General features: G+C 41.0%; 1 protein-coding gene across 5 annotated transcripts in view; it reads left to right on the forward strand.

The window, feature by feature from the left end:
* Positions 1-20863, forward strand: part of MYO16 (myosin XVI) — a 637262-nt gene that overhangs the window by 300537 nt on the left and 315862 nt on the right. For all 5 annotated transcript variants that reach the window (XM_084616853.1, XM_084616854.1, XM_084616856.1 and 2 more), the window contains exons 9-10: positions 4440-4593; positions 19177-19327. In XM_084616853.1, the coding sequence (XP_084472979.1) occupies positions 4440-4593; positions 19177-19327 (305 nt within the window). The remainder of the gene's footprint in view (positions 1-4439; positions 4594-19176; positions 19328-20863) is intronic.

The raw sequence follows: 20863 nt of genomic DNA on the forward strand, positions 1-20863 counted from the left end.
TAATGTTATTTATGTGCTAATAAATGTGATAGTCCTTTATTTTTCCCTCTCATCATCTGTATACTGTTGGCTTAGCCCACCATACAAAGAGTAAGTTGTGTTGTATTGGAGGCATGTGAATGCCTCAAAGCAAATTTTACTGCATAATTCCACCACAAGAATGCATCATGTAATTTTAAAGAGACTGACTCAAGAAGTTTTGAGAGGTTATGTGTTCATGAGATACTGCTGTAGTTGGGTTGCTTTTCACCTCTCGCCTTTGGGTTATGAAGATGTGGCATTATGCAAGGATCAATGCCTTAAAGGATCTTGTTAAAGTTATAGAACAGGTGATGATTTATTCAAGAGTATGTATGTAGTCCTTCTGCCAGTAAGAGTTGGCAGCAACAAGGGCTGGGTTCAGTATCTAGGGGTTCCTTTTCAACAATACAACACAAAACCAGCTCGAGCCCCACCCAGTGACCTGGGACAATTACACACCACCCTCTGGGCGCCTCAAGCACAAAGTCTGAGTGTAGCAAAAAAAATTAATAAAAGGAGGGAAATATCTCAGCATTAATTTGGGAAAACACTGCAAACAGGGCTTGTAAACATAAACCATGAACAAAAGACCACTCCCCAAATAAGTTGGGCAGTGTCCTTTTCCCTCAGGTTCTTAAGTCCAGCAAAAGACCTTTTAATGTGCCCTTCCCTTCTCTGCACCCCACTCACAGTTGTTGTCCTTGGACAGTGCAGACCCAGAGTTCAGAGGTTCATCTGCAGAGTTTACCTCCCACCCTGGGTGGAGGGGGGGAGGGGTAAGGAGGCACCTTACGCCTGATGGCTGATTGCTGCGCCTCTCTGCCAGCCATGCTGCTGGCCAATCGCTGCACCTCTCTGCAGGGCTTCTTTTAGGCCCTCTCCACCAGCTGCCTGGCTGGCTGATTACTGCACCTCTCCACTGGCTGCCCTGCCAGCCAGTCGCCGAGATGTCTTCAGGCCCCATCTCTTAACACAGCTCTCAGTGATTTCAGCTGTTAGTGGGGGAGCCTCACTGCTGGTGCACACTGGACAGTCTCTTGCATCAGAGACACTGTCCCAAAGCAGGTCTAACACTTAGACGTAGGTATCAGTAATTTCAGCTCTTCAGTTTGTAACAAGTCTCTCAATTGAGTCTAAATTAGCTCTTTTATTACACAGTGAAGAGATGACAAGTCAAATGGTGTCGAAGGCCCTTAAGCAGGGCCCACACCACCAGGTACAAGTACCTGTCCCTACCCATTCTCAACTCACTGGGCTTTGAAACCCATGTCCCCTGCCTAGCGATTACCATTTAGTTGAGGGTGAGTCTCTCAATCAGGATATGCCAAATACAGTTCTGCTGCCCTTGATTCATGCAAGGATAACAACCCTTTATTACTCCTGCCCCAATAACAAGGATCCAACACCAGCCAAAAATGATCATTTGGGCAAGCAAGCCCATCATAGGCAGGGTGGGTGTACCCATGCAAACAAGATTAGCCCCTGAAGTGCTCTTCTGCAGCTCATCACTAGATGTCGGGGAGAGCTCATTCAGACTCTGCTTACATGTATTTTAAAATAATAACATTTCTTGTATACTTTATGTAATCCAAAGTCATCCAAAAAACCTGAGAACATAATATAAAAAGATCCATGCATCAAATGTCTTCTTTATAACTTTTAGTATTATTTTTAGCATACATTTGATTTTCTTATTCCTTTGGAGACTTGGTTTTGGTGGTTCCTGTCTTTCTCTACCTCCCCATATCCAGAATTAGATGCTACAATGTCGGATGCTCATCTCCATGATTTTCAGAGATGCTCAGGATTGGCAGGCCATAACCGGTGAGCCCTGATCAGGATATCATGATCAGCTCAGTTATCACAGGGAAACATGTTTCCCAGTTTGCTGCAACCCTTTATTTTTGCAGAGATGGCCGTCCCTGGTCAGCTCTGCAGCTCCTTTGCAAAAACTGCCTCTACCCCTCCTCTGAGGGTCTTCCTTTTTCCTTCTTCCTCCACCCACCAATTAGCCCATTGCTTCTCCAGGGTACATGGCTGCATGCTGCTTCTGCTCTTCATATAGGTTGGCACAGCAGCAGCTGCTAAATGAACCCTGGATGTTTAATAATGTTGCAAAAGCAAAATGTCGCAAAAGCAGTTTACCCTGCTCCATAGTACTGCTGCTTCGAGGCATGTCTCTAGCCCACTAGACTCAAAGAGCAGCACTGTCATTGTCTCAGAAGGAAACGTCCTCAGAGTAGATATGAGGAAATTAATTATTTTGAAATTGGAATGTATATAGAATATAGAATGAGAAAATGGAAGTCTAGTACTGTAAAAAACTGAAGAGTCTTATTGGCAGGCTAGGAGAAGTAGTGTCCTCAGCATAAGTCACCTTATATATAAGGCAACGATTTTGTCACGGACGTCACGGAAGTCAAGGATTCTGTGACTTCCAGAGACCTCAATGACTTCAACCTGTGGCACCTGGGAGCTGCAGGCAGCAGGGCCCCAGGAATTTTGAACCGCCGTGGGTGGCAGGGGGGTTCTCTGCAGCTCCCAGCCCCTGTGGGGGGCCGGGAGATCCTGCATCTCCCAGTCACTGCGGGCCATGGGGGGACATCTGGAGCTCCCAGGCCCTGCAGGAGGGAGGGGCCCCCCAGAACTCCAGGCTGCTGCACTCCTAGGCATGGGTGTCGGGGTGACCCCACAGCTCTGAGCCACAGGCAGTGCAGGACCCGCAGCTCGGAGCCAGGCCTCCTGCCTTCAGCTTGCATTTTGTCATGCATATTTTTAGTAAAAGTCACAGGTTTCCATGAATTTTTATTTGCCCGTGACCTATCCGTGACTTTTACTAAAAATATGTGACAAAATCTTAGCCTTACTTATAAATAAAGTATTAGAGGTGAAGAAGGCAGATACCCTGGAGAAGAGGAGCAACCAAAGCAGGGGTGGCCAACCTGAGCCTGAGAATGAGCCAGAATTTACCAATGTACATTGCCAAAGAGCCACAGTAATATGTCAGCAGCCCCCCATCAGCTTCCACCCCCACTCCCAGCGCCTCCTGCCCACTAGCAGCCCCACTGATCAGCACCCCCTACTCCCTCCCTGCACCTCCCAATCAGCTGTTTCATGGCATGCAGGAAGCTCGGGGTGGGGGGGAGACGAGCCAGGGCACAGCAGGCTCAGGGGAGGGGGCGGGAAGGGGTGGAGTGGGTGCAGGGCCTGTGGCAGAGTCAGGGGTTGAGCAGTGAGCATCCCCCGGCACACTGGAAAGTTGGCACCTGTAGCTCCAGCCCTGGTGTCGGTGCCTGTACAAGGAGCCGCATATTAACTTCTGAGGAGGCTGGCCACCCCTGAACCAAAGAAATGTCTAGTTTCAGAGTAGCAGCCGTGTTAGTCTGTATTCGCAAAAAGAAAAGGAGTGCTTGTGGCCCCTTAGAGACTAACCAATTTATTTGAGCATAAGCTTTTGTGAGCTACAGCTCACTTCATTGGATGCATACTGTGGAAAGTGTAGAAGTGTAGAAGATCTTTTTATACACATGCTTTGTGTGTATAAAAAGATCTTCTACACTTTCCACGGTATGCATCCGCTGAAGTGAGCTGTAGCTCACAAAAGCTTATGCTCAAATAAATTGGTTAGTCTCTAAGGTGCCACAAGTACTCCTTTTCTTTTTTTAAAGAAATGTCTAGTACATTAAACAAAGCATTATTATTAAAAATCCTTCTGTGGAAGTACAATACCTTACCTTCTGAGGAAATGTTGCAATGAGTGAACATAAGCCAGCCTCTTATCTGAAAACTTAAACCTTAACTCAGAATATTCAGATAGCACAAAAAACAAAGTGGCTTTCAGCACTTCAATTTGTGCAAATCAATATACAATTTTAAGTGTCAGACTGATTTGTGGGGAAAACTATACCAAGAGCTTTCAGTACTCTCTTTTGTTCAAAAACATTGTTTAAATATTGTTTGCAGAGTTTTTGTTGCCATGTTGGTCCTAGGATATTAGAGAGAAAACGTGGGTGCTCTGTGTAGCTCAAAAGTTTCTCTTTCACCAACAAAGGTTGGTCCCATAAAAGATATTACCTCACCCACCCCATCTCTTTAATTCTTCAGTTATGGCATTCAATATTTTTATCTTCCTGTAGTTCACATAATATTGAATAGTTTAGCTCCTAGTAGAATGAGACTGGCTTTGAAGTTTTGTAATCAATGATGAAGTAATTTCATACTGAAGGCATCATACATTTATTTTTTCTGAATAACCTAGTGCACTATTTTTGATAAATATCAGGAGCAGTGCTTGTCCTTTTGACAAAATGTTGGTATAAACTTTTGTTAAATCTTAATCTGATCTGGAGTTTTGAGTCAAGGAGGGTTTTGCTGTTCTACTTTCTTTTGCCTGATAGTCTTGTTATGCCACTATCTAGATATTGCAGCTTCTGAATTCATTGAGGAAATGCTGCTGAAGGCTGAAACTGTCTGGGAGGAAAAAATGAAAGACCCTTTATCTGTTTCTACTTTATCACAAGAGGAGCCATATGAAGAGATCATCCATGATCTGCCTGCACTTTCCAATAAACTGTAAGTTTTTTTTATTGTTCAGTGTATTAAAGTGATAAAATGCTGGGGCAAGATTTTCCCATAGATTGCAAGCACGGCTGATGGGCTAATTAGGTTCCTCATTTTAGAAAGTTGCTATATGTTTCTCCCCATCTCTACTAAGTTTGCTTTAATTTTGTAAATCAATATAAGCTGTAAGGTACAGTAAGAAGAACCTAATGTATTGTTATGTTCCTCAGTAAAAATTCCTGGGTTATATTAGGAGAATTACTGTGGGGTACCATTTTAGATTCAATCATGCTCCCATTAAGATAGATAAGAATGAACTGGTAAAACTACCATTGACTTCCATAGGAGCAGGGTCATGTTCCGAGAATAAGAATAACAGAACCGCCTATGGACAGAAGTAAAGACTGCTTCAGGTAGTTACTGATTGTAGTCTGAATTGTACCACATATGGTGATTCAGGTGTGAGGTGGAGAGAATGGTAGCATTCCATAGAATGAACTCAGAGTTCAGTGACTAGGTGGAACACAGATTCAAGTCTCTCTCTTGACAAAAAGTTGGATTTTGATCTTTGTTTGTATTCTTGCAAATTTTAGAAGGGGACACTCTTAAATTTGGGAAAGGTGGTGTAAACTGGGTGGGTGTGAGGGGGGTTATACAGCAGTGAGCAACAGGTTTGGTCCCTTAATTGCTAATTTCCAGACATTGTAATGTGTGGATTTTTTAAAAGGTGCAGATCATTTATAAAGAAAAGTGTAAGATTATTTCTGATTGCTAGCATTACTCTTTTGTCTGTGTGTTTGTATAATCTTTTCATTTTTTTCTACATAAAACAACTAAAACGCTTATACATAGAGTAATAAAATAAATAAAGTTTAATGTATATATTATCACTGATGTTTAGTAGTAGTTACAATTTATGTTCTATAAAGAGTTTACAGACTATATAAGAATCAGGAAGGAACAGACAATAACCAGGAAATGGTTAACCCTTTAAATTCAAGGTTCCATGTTACACTGTCACATTTAGGAAAGATTCTATATTTAGTACATGGTAGATCTGGAGCGTTTATTCCAGTTTGGGAATGTGTTTGTAGCAATCACTAATGTAGCTGGATGCTGGATAGTCTTGGGTTTTTTGATTGAACACTAGTTCAGTGCTAGTCTACACTGGCAACGTTAAAGCACTGCTGTGGCTTTAGGAAAGAGCTCTCCCAGCGCTCCAAAAAACCCACCTCCCTGGGGGGCGTGGCTCCCAGTGCTGGTTCTCTGTCTCCACTGGTGCTTTACAGTGCTGAAACTTGCTGCACTTTGGGGGGTGTTTTTTCACACCCCCTAAGTGAGGCAGTCACAACGCTGTAAAGTGCTGGTGTAGACAAGTTCTAATCCCATCTAATCCTCATGGTGAAGATAGTTTGAATAAGAAAATCATTTTACATAAAACTTGCATTGTGCTCAATGAATAAGTAATCTTAACAATCTTAAAATAATAAAGTAGTTCAGCTTTCAAAGTGTCAAACATTGGTTTTGCATTACAAACCCTTGAATTTAAGATAGGCTTTTTTATTTTCAGTGAAAACATTAATGTTAGGGGGCTTATTCCTTCACCCACTTACTTCCCTGGTCCTTCTCGCATGAACAGAGAGCAACAATACCTGAAGTCCGAAGGTGCAAACAATTCGATGTTTATTGGGGTGAACTTCCAGCAAGCTTAAATACAAGTTCCTTTTTTCCTTATTTTCGAATCCCAACTTACTTCCTGTTTGCCCCTAATTTATATAGTAATATTCTTAGCTATACCTTAACCAATCATTCTACTAACATTTAACTAACCAATCCTAACATGGATTAGCTAACCAATTATATCCCACCACCTTAATTAGTTTACACCCAGCAAAATTAATTATACAGCAGACAGAAGCAATCACAGAACCAGACAGAGACCATGCCAATAAACAATAGCAAAGTGGGAACTATAATGACAAAACAATACAGAAGTGAGGATTTCACAACTACATCTGTAAAGACATAAGAGTTTCCCAGCTGTGTCTATTGATAAGTGAGTTCTTACCAGACAGAAAACTATCAACCTCAATTTCCTTTTACAGCTTCTAGGCACTTCCCTTTCTCTGGAGGTGATAGGCACTATAAGGACAGGATTAAATTCCTAACAGCCCAATAGCACCTTATTTCAATGTGACTAGTTTGGAATGTGAGGATGTGACCATTCACTTCCCAGCTTATGGCTGCCTCTGTCGCTTAGCCAAAGGCCTTAGCCTAAGAACAGGGCCTCAGACTGTCACAGTAAGAGAAGGCCCTTACACTGGCAGACAGTGATTTTGATTCTTTCTTTTATACCTCTAACTAGCCAAGTGATAGGAATACACCTAAATTCTTAGAGTATAGGCCTTTACAGACAGGCCTGAATATCTATATCCTAACAATTAATAACACCATTATTGTAACAGTGATGATTTTTCGTTTTGTCATCCTCAATAAACACAGAACGGAAGTGAAAGTTATACACATACCAATCATTTTTATCAAACAATTTTCAACCTGTATCCTGCAGTTTTATGTGATGTGCCATTCTCAAAAACAGCAAAATGGAGTTGCCTGGCCTGAGGGCAACCTTACCTTTAAACCTACCTTTTTAAAAAAAAAAATGGTTTGCTAGTTGGTTTTCCAGATGACTCCTATGGTTATCAAAGTATCTCCAAATGCAGCCAATAATATTTTTGATTCTCTGAAACCGAACAATAGCTGAGTTTTAAAACTTGACACATTCAAAATTTTGGAACTTGTTACATACATAGTCTTTAGCAAGGAGTGCACAATATGCTAAATTGGAGGTGAGGGATGCTTTAGGAAAAAAGTTAAACATTGTCATTCTGTGCATGCACAAGAAGGTATATTGCTAAGTTCTGAAGTCACCTCTTCTACTTAGGTGCATGCATGTGAACTGAATTTTTCTGGCCATGTGCACTTTTAAAAACAGGCTAACTAGAAGCTGAAGTTTAGCTGTAGCACATTAACCTGGACTCTTCCTGCCCCTTGACCAGCCTCCCATTCTTTATTCTCCTAACAGCTTTTTTGTTATGCTTGATCATTAGATTATGCATTCATTTCAGATTTCCTGTACTCTGGAACTTTGTGTCACAGATTGCACTCTGCCTTCCAGAGCTATCAACATTTGAAGGACTTGGTTGGGACACAGCACAGAGGCTGTGCGATCTTCTCTCCTCATCCCTTGCTTCCTAAAATGTAGAGGAAGAGCGTGACTCACTGAGAAATTTCCAATGGTTACCATTTATACGATGATAATGAAAATAACTATTGTGGAATGTGACCTTCATCCAGAAATACCTGTAAAAATTCATTGAAAAATTAAAATAACTGATTCTGAAGATGAACCATCTGTGGAAGATGAAACTGCCTGACTTTATATTCTCTTTCCCCCTTTCTATTGATCTATGTTTGTCCTCAGAGGCTCACTCTGGGCAGATCTAGTAATAATTCACAGGAGCAGGAGGCTTGTCCTTTTCGGTACTGTGACCTAGGCTGTGTAATACCCAACCAGAGGAGTTTAGACAGTGCTCTAGACAAGGGTTTCTCAAACTTTCTGATGCCAAGGACTGACTTGCAGCCTTCCTAAATTGTGTCAGGGAGATCTCTGGGACTGGCACCAATCCTCGGGCTGGTTGTTAAGAAACACTGCTCTAGATTGATTCCTTCAGTGCAAAATCCATCTTTTGACAAAAGACAAGTCACAGTAGCAGGAGCCATGAGGATAATTACATTTTTCTAAACAAAAATATAATGAAGCTAACCCCAGAAGGGGCAGGGAACATCACACTTCTGTTTGTCCTATATTCTCTCACAACATTCAATGACCAGATACCATAACTTGGTTGATGCTTATAAGTTCCCAGATACCATAGTTTGGTTGGTGTTGTAGAAGTTTACAGGCATTACAAATACAAATTGTGTCAAATTCTCTACTGCAGCATAAAGGGGCAAGAAAGCAGCTGGAACTGGCTAGCTGAGAATTCCCCTGCTGTGGGAGATCTCTCAGCAGGCACAGAATCAGCATATCTGGACGATGACCCACTTGGCCTTGGCATACTTAGAGCACAGAACAGTCCTTTCCCCACGTCCTCCTGTACAGTCCCTTAAGAGACCGTTGTCAGAAGGCATAAATTACAGAAGACCCCAGATTGCCCTAACCCAGTAGTGGGCAGCCTGCGGGCCACACGTGGCCCGTCAGGGTAATCTGCTGGTGGGCCGCAAGATATTTTGCTGACATTGACAGTCCACGGTTTGCCGTTCCTGGCCAATGGGAGCTGAGAGAAGCAGTGTGGCCCACAGGGATGTGCTGGCTGCTGCTTCCTGCAGCTCCCATTGGCCGGGAAAGGTGAACCACGGTCACTGGAAGCTGCGGGCAGCTGTGCCTGCAGATGGTCAACATCAGCAAAATGTCTTGTGGCCCACCAGCAGATTGCTCTGACGGGCCATGTGCAGCCCGCAGGCTGCAGGTTGCCCAAAACTGCCCTAACCTATTCTGCATGTATGTGCCATCAGAATCAGGGAGGTGTAATGGGCTCTTGTATCCGCTCCCCTCCATTCTTGCATGCTGAGCAGATCTTGGCTCTGGAGAGAATCTGTTTGTACAGCACCTAGTACTATGGCGGCCCTGATCTATGATTGAGGTGTCTCAGGGCATGTCTGCACAGCAAAGAAAAATGCATGGCTGGCCCACGCCAGCTGAATTGTTCTCGCAAGCCTCAGGCTGTGGGGCTCTAGGATCTGGAGGGATGGGAGGGTCCCAGAGCTCAGTCTCCAATTGGAGCCAAGAAGTCTGCATAGCAATGAAACAGCCCCACAGTCCTGTGAGCCTGAGTTGGCTGGCTCAAGCCAAACACAGGTTTTTCTTTGTTGTGTAGATATATCCTCAGCGCTGCCACAATACAAGTAATAATAATCTGGCAATTGTTCCTTTAATCAAGACCATGGCCACAGCAAATGGTGGGTGAACTTTATCTTTCCCTTCCTGCTTTTGTATGCTCAGTTCTGCACCCTATTGAGTTTTAATGTTCTGATATGAGGATATGTAGTATGATTCAGATGAGCTATCTGTAAGAGTAAACTGAAACAATACTTTGTAACTGTAACATATAGATATTTCTTCTGTTGTAACAGGTGAAGAGTGTGTAGTTGAATAGAGCTGTTAAAGTCATATTTTGAACAATATTAAAAAAGGAGTCAGTGTTAGAAACCAATTGTCAATTGTCCCTGCCCTAGCAACCGAATTTAATTTGTCCAATTTGGGTTTCAATTACAGCATTGATTTTGTCCAGAACAGTATGAAGAGACGAATTGATGGTCAATATGTACTCCTCAATTAAAGAGAAAAGTTTTGTTGTCAGGGTGTTTGTATTATGCTAGGTTACCAAGCAGACATGATTTTGATGAGCAATCATTTGGCTCAGCTGGCTAAACTCCTGGGACTGTGAAGCAATAATTCCTGTACTGGAATATGTTTCTTTTCTTGTTCTTCCATTGACTAATTTTACTATATGTGATTTACAAGAGACAGATTAGGAAGATAAATTACAAGAAATGCCAATAATGATTATATGTAAGTGCTCTTTCCCTCTCCACATATTCAGATTGTATCAGCAACCTCAAGTCGTTTGGGATTTACAAAATGTGTTTATGATGTACTTTTACTGTTTGTATTACCATCTGATCTGAGTTTTTCTCATTGTTCTGATAAAACATTATCACTCATGAATAAACATGCAAGAGAATGTTGTAGCATAACCCAATTAAAAAGATGATTTCACATTGTATGTCAGACTTTTATATGATAAATATTTATTCTTGCTTGTTTCAGCTAAAAGGCAAAATATAGGATTACAATACTTGGTAGCATTTTACTAAAAATATAAAAATCTTAGGCATGAAGTTCTCTTAAGAAGAAATTCAATTTTTCTTCTTCAGGTAGTGTCACTATTGATGCTGCACTTCCAGTGTTTGTATGCCCCATGTGCCTTTGATCAGAGATTTTCATTAGCAGTGCACATTTGCCCTGTGCATGTACCCTAGACATCCTCATGTCCCACACCAAAGCTCCACTCTCAGAACCTTCTTGACCACCTCAGACTGAGACACAGCTTAGAGTGTCCTTATGGAGTCTGACTTGGCTTCTTTGCCTTTGGTGACTTCAGTTTGCCTTAGTTTAGTTTAAATTAATTTCATTTTGTCAGTTAGTTAATAAATTAGTTGACTTCTTTTTGGAAGATTGTTTGTTATTTCCTCCCGCATGGGAACCCTTTCTCCCTGAGAGGGATACATCCAGTTCAGTGGGTTTTAAACTCTGCCTCACGTGCTGTGAGGCCATTCCAATCAGTGATGGACACTCCATGCACATTCACTGTTTAGCAGAGTCACGCATCCCACAGAAGTGTAATTTCTGTTTATCCCACAAGTCCAGGGAAAGACAGAACTGGGAAATTAAGCTGTGACTGTTAATGATGGAGTGCTCCCTTTGACCTGCTTTGGAATCAGGTCAAGAGAGCGCCTCCCCACTTTACATCAGTCTCTGCCACTTTTATCTCAGTTCAGCATGCCCCCTGAAAGGGAAGGCTTCAGAGGCCTCCTCTAAAGGTCCCCAGAGGGGAGCTCTAACTCCCCTCTTAAGGAATCTACCTTGAAAAGACCTCACTGTCCAAACAGGTCAGTAGCTTTGGAAGATTCCACTTAAAGAATGGTACAGTGGAGGCTAAGGGTTCCTCTGGTATTCAGGGGGCAAATGTTATTCTCTAAGAGCAAATGTTGTTTTATTCAACACCTTCCTCCAGACCAAAGGGAATAGTTCCAGGCTACTATTGCAGAGGGACAGTTACTAGTGTCCTTAGAAGCTGCAGATACTGCTGGTTGTTCTATCTCCACAGCAGTGGTGATGGATAGATGGCCTCTGTCTCCATGGTTTCCCCATAGAAGTCCAGAATAGAGTAGGATCTTCCGTTTGATGGACTGAAGTTGTTCGTGGAGAATACCGATGAATCGCTCCACACACTACAAGACTATGGAGCCACATTGCATTCATTGGGCATCTACACCCCTGGGAACAAAGGAAATTCAGTAGATAGCAAATGGCCCAAAGATGCTGCCCAACGCACTTCTCTGGGTTTAAGAGACCTTTCGAATCTCCAAGAAAGAGGCAGAGGTTCCAGAGAAAGAGATCCAGCTGTACAAGTTCCCCTGAGTGTACTCAATGGTCTTCCAGGGGGTATATCAACTCATCTAGATATTAACCTAGTTTTACAACAGGCTACATAAAAAGCACTAGCAAAGTCAGTACAAACTAAAATTTCATACAGACAATGACTTGTTTATACTGCTCTATATGCTATATCCTGAAATGAAAGTACAACAATTATATTTAAATTGATTTATTTTATAATTATATGGTGAAAATGATAAAGTAAGCAATTTTTCACTAAAAGTGTGGCTGTGACATTTTTGTATTGTTAGGTCTGATTTTTTAAGTTTTTAAGTGAGGTAAAGCTTGAGGGAACACAAGACAAACCAGACTCTTGAAAGGGGTACAGTAGTCTGGAAAGGTTGAGAGCCACTGCTTTAATCCATCTGACACAGCAGGCTTCTTAAAAATGTCAGTTTTGACAAGATGGTCGACAGTTTGAACCCTCCCCTTTCTCTAGACAGTCAGCTGCAATTATTTGCCCAGCTGCCCCTGTTTGGCAACTGTCTATCCGATTTCCAACAAGCTTGGAATGTATCATGTTGGCTGAAGTGGTGCTGCAAGCAATAACAATGGGCTCTACACCATCCACTTTTCCTTCCTTCCTCCCTCCTTTGCATCGCCCTTCCCCGTTTCTTCTACAGGGGCCCTTCTCATGAGCTCTTATTACAGTGTAGTTTACACTAGAAAATTAGGTTGGTTTAACTGTGTCGGGTGTGAAAAATCCACCCCCCTAAAAGACATAGTTAAGCCTACATAAGTCCCTGTGTAGACAGCACTAGGTTGACAGAAGAATTCTTTCATTGATCTAACTACTGCCTGTCAGGAAGGGGTGGACCCTTCACCGATGGGAAACCCCTCCCTCCTGGGGGTGGGGAGGGAGTGCCACCCAGCCCTGCTCTGTCCCCAGTTCCACTGTGGCCCGACCCCAGCCACAGCTTCCCTCCTGGCCTCAGCTCCCAGCCATGGCCCCAAGCCCAGACTTAGGGCTGCCAGGTGTCTGGTTTTCAACTGGAAAGTCTGGTCGGAAAGGCAACGTGGCAGTGCCTGATCCGCACTGCTGATCAGACATTTAAAGTCTGGTTACCTGCAGTAACTGGCCTCCGCCACCGGAGGTGGGGTGGTGGGAAGAGCAACAGCTGCTGCTGCTGCTGCTGGAGCCTGGGGGAGCACTCAAGGGTAGCTCCAGCAAGAAAGGTACCAGTGGCTCCTCTGTCCTGCCCCAGCACAGCTCACTCTCCCCTGCCCTGCCCCATTCACTCCCACCCTCAGAGCATGACTCTCCTTCCCCCATCCTGCCCCACTCATTCCCCCACCCCAGCTTCCGGAGGGGGTGGGGGCACAGACCAGGTAAGGGAAGGGTGCTATTGAAAAAGTTTGGAGACCACTGACTAAGACAAACCAATGTCAGTTCCCCAACAGGTGAAACACTCCTTAGACTCGTGGAAGAATGATCACAATGCAGGTGCAGGAGTTCCCTTCCTCCAACTGGTGCCAATGGTAACTGTAGCTAGAGATGTATCTCTGTTGGGATAGAGTGTATACAGCCCATATGGTACAGGGCATATGATTGCCCCAAGAAACCACCCTCCCCTTCAACCTGCTGGAGCTCAGGACAGCCAGAAATTCTTGCCTTCATTTTCTGCCTCTCATCAGAGACAAGTCTATCAAAATCACGACAACAATGTGGCCTGCATGTTTTACATTGACCAGTGGGAAAGGGTCAGATCCACTCTCCACCCACACCGAAGCAATACAGTTATGGAACTGGTGGATAAGGCATTGCATAAGATTTTTGGCAATTAATCTCCCTGGCAGACAAAACTTCACAGCTGATGCTCTCAGCAAGACTACAAATGGGAGTTGGACTCCCAGTTTCTTGTCAGCACATTGGGGGTTCCCAAAAGTGGACCTCTTCGCCACAGCTACGAAGAGTGCTACCTGTTCTGTTCCATCGGAGGCTTCGGTCACAGCTCATTGAGGGAGGCATTCTCCTTCCTTGGGTAGAGAAGCATTTCCTCCTACACCTCTTATTCTCCAGGTGGTGAATAAGATTAGAAAGGACAAAGCCAGAGTTTCCTAATAGCCCTGACATGGTCAAGGCAGACATGGTTTCCTTACCTAGTTCACCTAGCTCTCTGTTCAGTGATAAATCTTCCAGTCATTCCTCAACTCCTCTCACAGGGCCCCAATCAACTGTTGCATCCCAATCTGAGAACGCTCCACCTCAAGGTGTGTCTCCTCAATGGTTTGTTGGGTTAGAGTCAGCTTGTTCTGCAGAGTACAGCAAATATTACTAACTAGTAGGAAAGAGTCTACCGGAAATACTTGCCTTCAGAAATGGAGAATATTTAGTCACTGGTGTCAGGTCCAGAAAGTTGTTGATTCATTTAGTTGCTTTAACAGCTTTTCATCCCACAATTTATGGGTTCTCACTGTTTGCTCATCCTACAACTGTACCATTCAAGAAAGGACTGGGAAAGCTTTTTCCACAGGTTAAAGTCCCCACTTCAGTTTGGGACCTCAGTTTAGTTCTTAAAATGTCATGACACCTCTCTTTGAACCAATGGCAACTTGTTCATTATTGAGCTTGTCGATGAAGACAGCCTTTTTAGTGGATGATATTGAGGTCTTAATTGCAGACCCTCATTTCTGCAAGGACAAGATTTCCTTATGCCCCAGATTCCTTCCTAAAGTATTCTCTGAGTTTCATCTGAATCAGATTATTTATCTACCAGTTTTCTTTCCAGAACCACATTATTTAGTTTTTGAGGCTGATTTTGTCAGGAGGGTGTTAGCTTTCTACCAAGATAGGACTAAATCATTCAGAAAATCTCCTCTAGACTGTTTTGTTTGCAGACAGATCTAAAGGATATGTTATTTCTGCCCAAAGACTGTGGAAATGGATCTCTGGATGTATTATTACTTGTTAAGGTGCTGCGTCAATTCCACCTCCTCTTGGTGTGTCAGCTCATTTTATGAGGTTGCAGTCTGCACCTATGTCTGTTAATTCAAAATGTCCCAGTATCTGAGATCGGCAGAGTTGCTACATGGTCCTTGGTACATACCTTTTCTAGGCACTATGCCCTAATCAGTGACTCTAGATGGAATGCAGCAGTTGGCAATTCAGTTCTTTCCTCAGTTATGTACTCAATTCCGAAGCTCCCTTCTCCTTTCGGAGGTACTACTCAGGAGAAGACAAAGGGTTACTCACCCTATAGAGTAACTGTGGTTCTTTGAGATGTGTCCCTATGGGTGCTCCACTACCATCCCTCCTTCCCCTCTGTTTTGTATTTTCCTTATGAGACTTGGCGGTGGAGAAGGAAATGAGGCAGTTTGCCTGCACAGCCCTATATAACCTCAGTGTGGGACACAAGGATGTCTAGGACCTACGCATGGGCTGAATGGGCACTGCTAATGAAAATCCCTCTCAAAGGTGTGTGGGACACACATGCACCTGAAGTAGGGCACTCACATCTCGAAGAACCAGTTACTGTACAGGATGAGTACTCTCTTCATCTAAGGGCTTGTGTCCTGTAATGGTATAGTTAAAGCAGCAAACCTCCCTTCCCCAGAGTGGATGGAATTATACCAGTTTAAAAGTGTGTAAATTGGTATGACTTATTCTAGTTCAGGAAATGAAATAAGCTTTACCAGCATAAGGCACCTTTATACTGATATAACTGCATCCACATCAGGGCTTACATCAGTATAACTGTATTGGTAAAAACCCATACCCTCTAACTAATGTAGTTACACTGACTAACTACATAGACGAGCCTAACACTCACACTGACTAGATGATAGATAAATACTCTGAAGTCAGGAAATGGTTCTTAGAGAAATGTTAACTTAGTCATATTGCACATACTGTATGTTTTCTGGCATATATTTTACAGCATAAATATTAAGCACAATAATGAACACATTTTTAAATCAACACAAGAATACAAAATACAACAGCTATAATTTGGCTGAGTCAACATTGCAATGGGAAGCTTTTTTCTTTTTTCTTTAATTTCCTGGTGGAGCATATAAATTTGTAATTTAAACACTGAAACATTGCATTGATATGACAGTTTGTATTTTAATTTCTCTGGCATTTAAAAAAGAAAAAAATGGAAATTAAGGCTTGAAGGCTTTTCTGGTGAAGACTTTTAAACTCTTTAAACTTAAATTTTTTGGGATTGTGGAGTTTACAAATTCTACTTGATTTTTCAAGTTTGGAAGAACCAAAATTTGATCAGGCAATGAGGATGATCTAAATTGTACAGGCGAGAAATACTCTCCAACAGAGGTTTTAAGATATGAGAGTCTGTTTCTGCGTTTAGATCTGTATTTAAAGAAACGTTTCTACCCGGACAGCTTTCTACCTAGTTAATAGCTATGCTAACTTAGACACGCACTGTGAAACCACTATTATATCTTTGACTGTCAGCCTCCAAAGCGTCCCTTTTCAGTTTAAAAATGCTAGAAATTGGTAACTCAGGTGATATTTTGCAGACCATTTTAAAAATAAAAATCAACAAATTAATCGAATACACAGATGGCTCATGTAGTTAAAAATTAAGATGACTATTCTTTGTATAGCTCACTAGGATTTTTCCAGTAATGTGTGCCAATAACAGTAGCCCTACCTAGTTCAAGTAGATTACCCTTGATAACTGACCTTTGTGTCCAGTATACATCTTCACTTTTGCCTCAAGCCACATAACTCCCTTTGTGGTTAATTATCTGGTAGCAGAGCACAGCATTCTGGAGATGATTGCTCATGCTTAACCACACACCTGTATTAACATGAGATCTTCTTTCTACTGTGCTATAACTGGATTTTCAATTGCACTGTTTTTAACATAGGATTTTGCCTTGTGACTAACCTGCAATTAATTTTTATAGATGTATTTTACTAAAAGTCACTGTTTGGTGGAAAGATCATATTTCTAGCTAAGTTGCCTATTTCTTTTAGTGTTCACAGTATCTTTCTGAACCTAAATCAAAGAGATTTGTTTGTATGATATATTATCCTGTCTTTCCTTGGTTGGAATTCATGACACGTTCTTGTTGAAATACAAGTTATATACTAGTACTTTTATTATCTAGAGGCTTTTTAAAGTCTCTTAAATACAAATAGTTTGTGTGGCATGCAGGCATAAATCAATATATTTTACACAGCTTTTGTTTAAGAACCTAGCCTGCAGTTTACTTACTACTCATATGTACTGAATTATCAAAGTATGTCGTTAACGTTAAAAATGTACTGTAATGAACCCTCCACAATTTATTGTGGTATTTTCTTTTTAAACTCAAAATATACCTAATTCGTCACGAAAGGAGTGGAGGGAAGTTTTTCACTTTGCTGCCTGAAGGTGTCTGCTATAGTCAGCTTCTATCTGCAACCCCTAAATCAGTTTCTTTTCATCTCTCTGCCTTGAAGAGCTTACACTCTAATTTTAAACATGATGCTACAAGTGCACATGCTGTGTCTGGGGATGGTTGGGTGCGCTACAAATGGTAGGGATGGGATGGGATGAGGAAGTAGGAAGGTTACAGCAGAAAGATCCTGGAGCTGTGAACACTTACAAAGGGAATACCGTATTAATATTAATAACTTGCAAATAGCAAATATTAAGATTTTAATGATGATCACCATAATTGAGCACAACTTCTAATCAGAATATATTGGGAACACTTGTAAAATTAGGAAAACATTCATATTATTAAACCAAGGGGTTTTGTTTTGTTTTGTTTGTTTTTTCCCTAATAAACACCAGAAAATTAGTTTGAAAATGCCTGCAGTCATGTGGCTCAAACTTTCCATTAAAAGTTTAGCTTATGTGCTGAAACTAAGTATTAAAAATTCCAACCCAAAAGGTCCAGAAAAGTTTCATTAAGGGAAGTTGGCATAAAATGTAATAATATTTTAAAATTAGGTTTTGATATTACTAATCCCACCAGTCCTTTAAAAAATGTGTGAGCCCATCAGCACTAGGAGCATTGCTTTCTGAAAAAATAAAAGCTCTTTCAAAATATGGCCTCTGGAAAATACTTAACAAGATTATACTTTGAATTAGAGCTGTCTTGGAGTAAAATATACTGTGTCATTTATGTTGGTGAGCACTGAAGTTATTTGTTACTATAAACATGGCACTTTTATTATTTACTAACGTTTTAATATCACATTACTGCTAAAAATGGTTCTGATTTAGGAAAGCTATTAGTACATGCTTAGGTGCACCGCTATTCAAGACTGCACTTAAGCACCTGTTTAAAGCTAAGCAGGTGCTTAAGTGCAGTCCTGAATAATAATTGGGGCCACTATTAGGGTTGGGAGTCAAACTTCATTCCTTTCTTCTCGGGTAGCCAGGACATAGTCTCCAGGTGAAATTCTGACCCTGATACAGTTAATGGCAAAACTCCCATTGACTTCAGTGGGCCAGGATTTTATTCTCCATGTAGTTTTCCTTCCTCCGTGTTACCTTCACCTTCACTGTGGTTAGTCAAAGGAGACATACCAGGAAACAGGGGAAACTGGGTTCAGTAACTCCTCTGCTGGATCTTACTGTGGTGGCATTTTTCAAACTCACCTGTATTCCAAGGTGTCTGCTGGTGTTTAGTGTCCTGGGTGCATGACGTATCTGAAATCATGTCCAGCCTTGTTTTTTTTTAGAAGTGTGGTGTGCTCTGGAGTGTAAATATGGGGGGGGGGGACTCCAAGCCCTGGAGATAGGAATAGAGCTTCAGCTCATACAGCGGAGTGTTAGTACGTTGGCAGTCATTTTAGGTATCAGATATTTTCTTTTTTTCACCTTAAATATTATTATATTACTAATTCTGTAACGGTATATATAGATTTTAAAACAAATTAAATATAGCTTATTTGCTTATCAAAAAACAATAAATTTTTATTTTATTTAATGCAATGACAGTATCTGTGTATCAAATTGTTTTTAAATATATTATTTTTCAAAATACTATTGTGGAGGTTAATCATACATTTAAATTCAGCTTTCAGATTGCTTATTGATTTGCCAACCTAGGACCATCAAATACAACCTCATGCATATTCTATTTGGGTTGCTTAGCTTTTTTCTGAAGCAGACTTGCATAAAAGTGAATTTTAAATCAAAGTGCTTTGCCAAGACCAATGTATCTTTGGCATAGACCAGTGAACAGTCTGCAGTTCTCATCCAATTTATGTATCTTTTTGGATCAGGAACAACTGTCTCAGACCTGAATTATATTTTCACATTCATACCTCTCAGTCTTAGCAATCTTCTGTTTGTCAGGCATCTTCAAAAGGAGTCTAATTGCTTTATTGATTCTCTCTGTAGCAATCCCCTGGCTTTGCCGATTGCCAAACAAGACAGTTTGCTGGAGAAAGACACCATGTTCAAAGATGCAACAAAAGGCTTATGTAAGCAGCAGTCTCAAGACACCGCATCTGACAATGTCACAGTGACTGACACAACCAAACTTGAACAGGTATATGTCAAGTTTCTTAAATGTCTTGGATCTGGAAATTTAAAATTGATGAACAAGAAAACACAGGAATGTAATCAATTTCATGCTATAAGTTTGGCTACAGTCATTTTCCAATAATAATTCTCAAAATTATTACACCCGAATGTCTTGGGATCAGGCTACCTGAAAGACCCCCTCTCTCGTTGCCTTCCATGGACATAGTTGTGATCAGCAGATGCATTTGGTTTTGAAATTTTAAATAATTGGTCAGGCACTCAAAACCTTGGGGCCTTTGCGTGGTACCAAAGTGAAAATAATAATAGAAAAATAAAGAAACTATGATTTTGTTATGCTCTCTCTTGCTATAATTATATAGACAGTGCTTTATTAACACATAAACTATACAGTCCCTTTACTAAAGAGTTCACAGTTTAACATCCCATAACGAGGTTTCACCCAGCTCATAACAATATTGTGAAAATCTGTGTAATCAAGTATTAGTGTTTATATGACTGTAGCTAGTTTTACTTCCTTTATTAATACAATGATGGGTGCCCTTGACATACTTGAGAGACAGAGATAGTTTGTTCAGAATCTCTTGTACATTTTCTGTACATTCCAAACTATTTGTTGCTGATAATGTCTCCATGATATCATCATGGATCACAAGCACCTTTAAAGAAGACTATGTGTTTATGAAGCAGTTCTGACTTCTATAATGTACTCAGCACTAATCCTTCTCAATAACATAATTTTTATTGTTGTGCAAGTTGAGAACTGAAATTTCTGTTGAATGCAGTTGCTTTTAAGGAATCTGGGCAAAATGTTTCCGTAACAGAATGCTTTACGTTAAAAATAAAAGCTTTGAACATAGGACTTTAAATGTTATACATCTAACAAGGATTCAGTGTAATTTATCCATAATGTTTGTATCCTAACCTATATTGGAAGTAATCATATTCTGTTTAATTTTTCATTACGATATGCAGAGTCATTACTCAGGTTTTATCTTCATATATTATTAAATGGACCAGCATGATATTTCACATGGTGCATGTCAAGGATATCATACATTTATAGGCAATATGGCATGAAGATTAGGTCTTCCTCAGGGGATCTGAGAGAAGATTTTAAAAATATTAGGCTTGGAACATACATATTTAATATTGAAAGATACAACACTATTTTTGGTTTTGAAATCAAAAAATTACAGTAGCTCAGATTTACACACAAGCACAAAATGTTAATATAGAAAATAACAAAATACCATATCCAATAAAATAAAATTCATAAGTCATGAAATGTAAGAAAATGGGTGTCAGATGAGCAACTGGGAGCCCTTGATTCTTTTTTTTTGTTTGTTTCTAGCTGAAATATGGTTTTTGATCGCAACTAATTTCCTGAACCCAATATGCCAGATCAAGAAGGCAATATGAATAATCACCATAGTTGCATAGTTGGCAATTTCTGTTCTTATCAGTTGAGGGGGAGATTTTTCCCAGTACACAATTGAGATCTCTGGCATGAAATGGAGTTGTGTGTTACATTCCACAAGCA

The sequence above is a fragment of the Lepidochelys olivacea genome, assembly GCF_965140295.1.
Source record: "Lepidochelys olivacea isolate rLepOli2 genome assembly, chromosome: 1".
Classification (NCBI taxonomy): domain Eukaryota; kingdom Metazoa; phylum Chordata; order Testudines; family Cheloniidae; genus Lepidochelys; species Lepidochelys olivacea.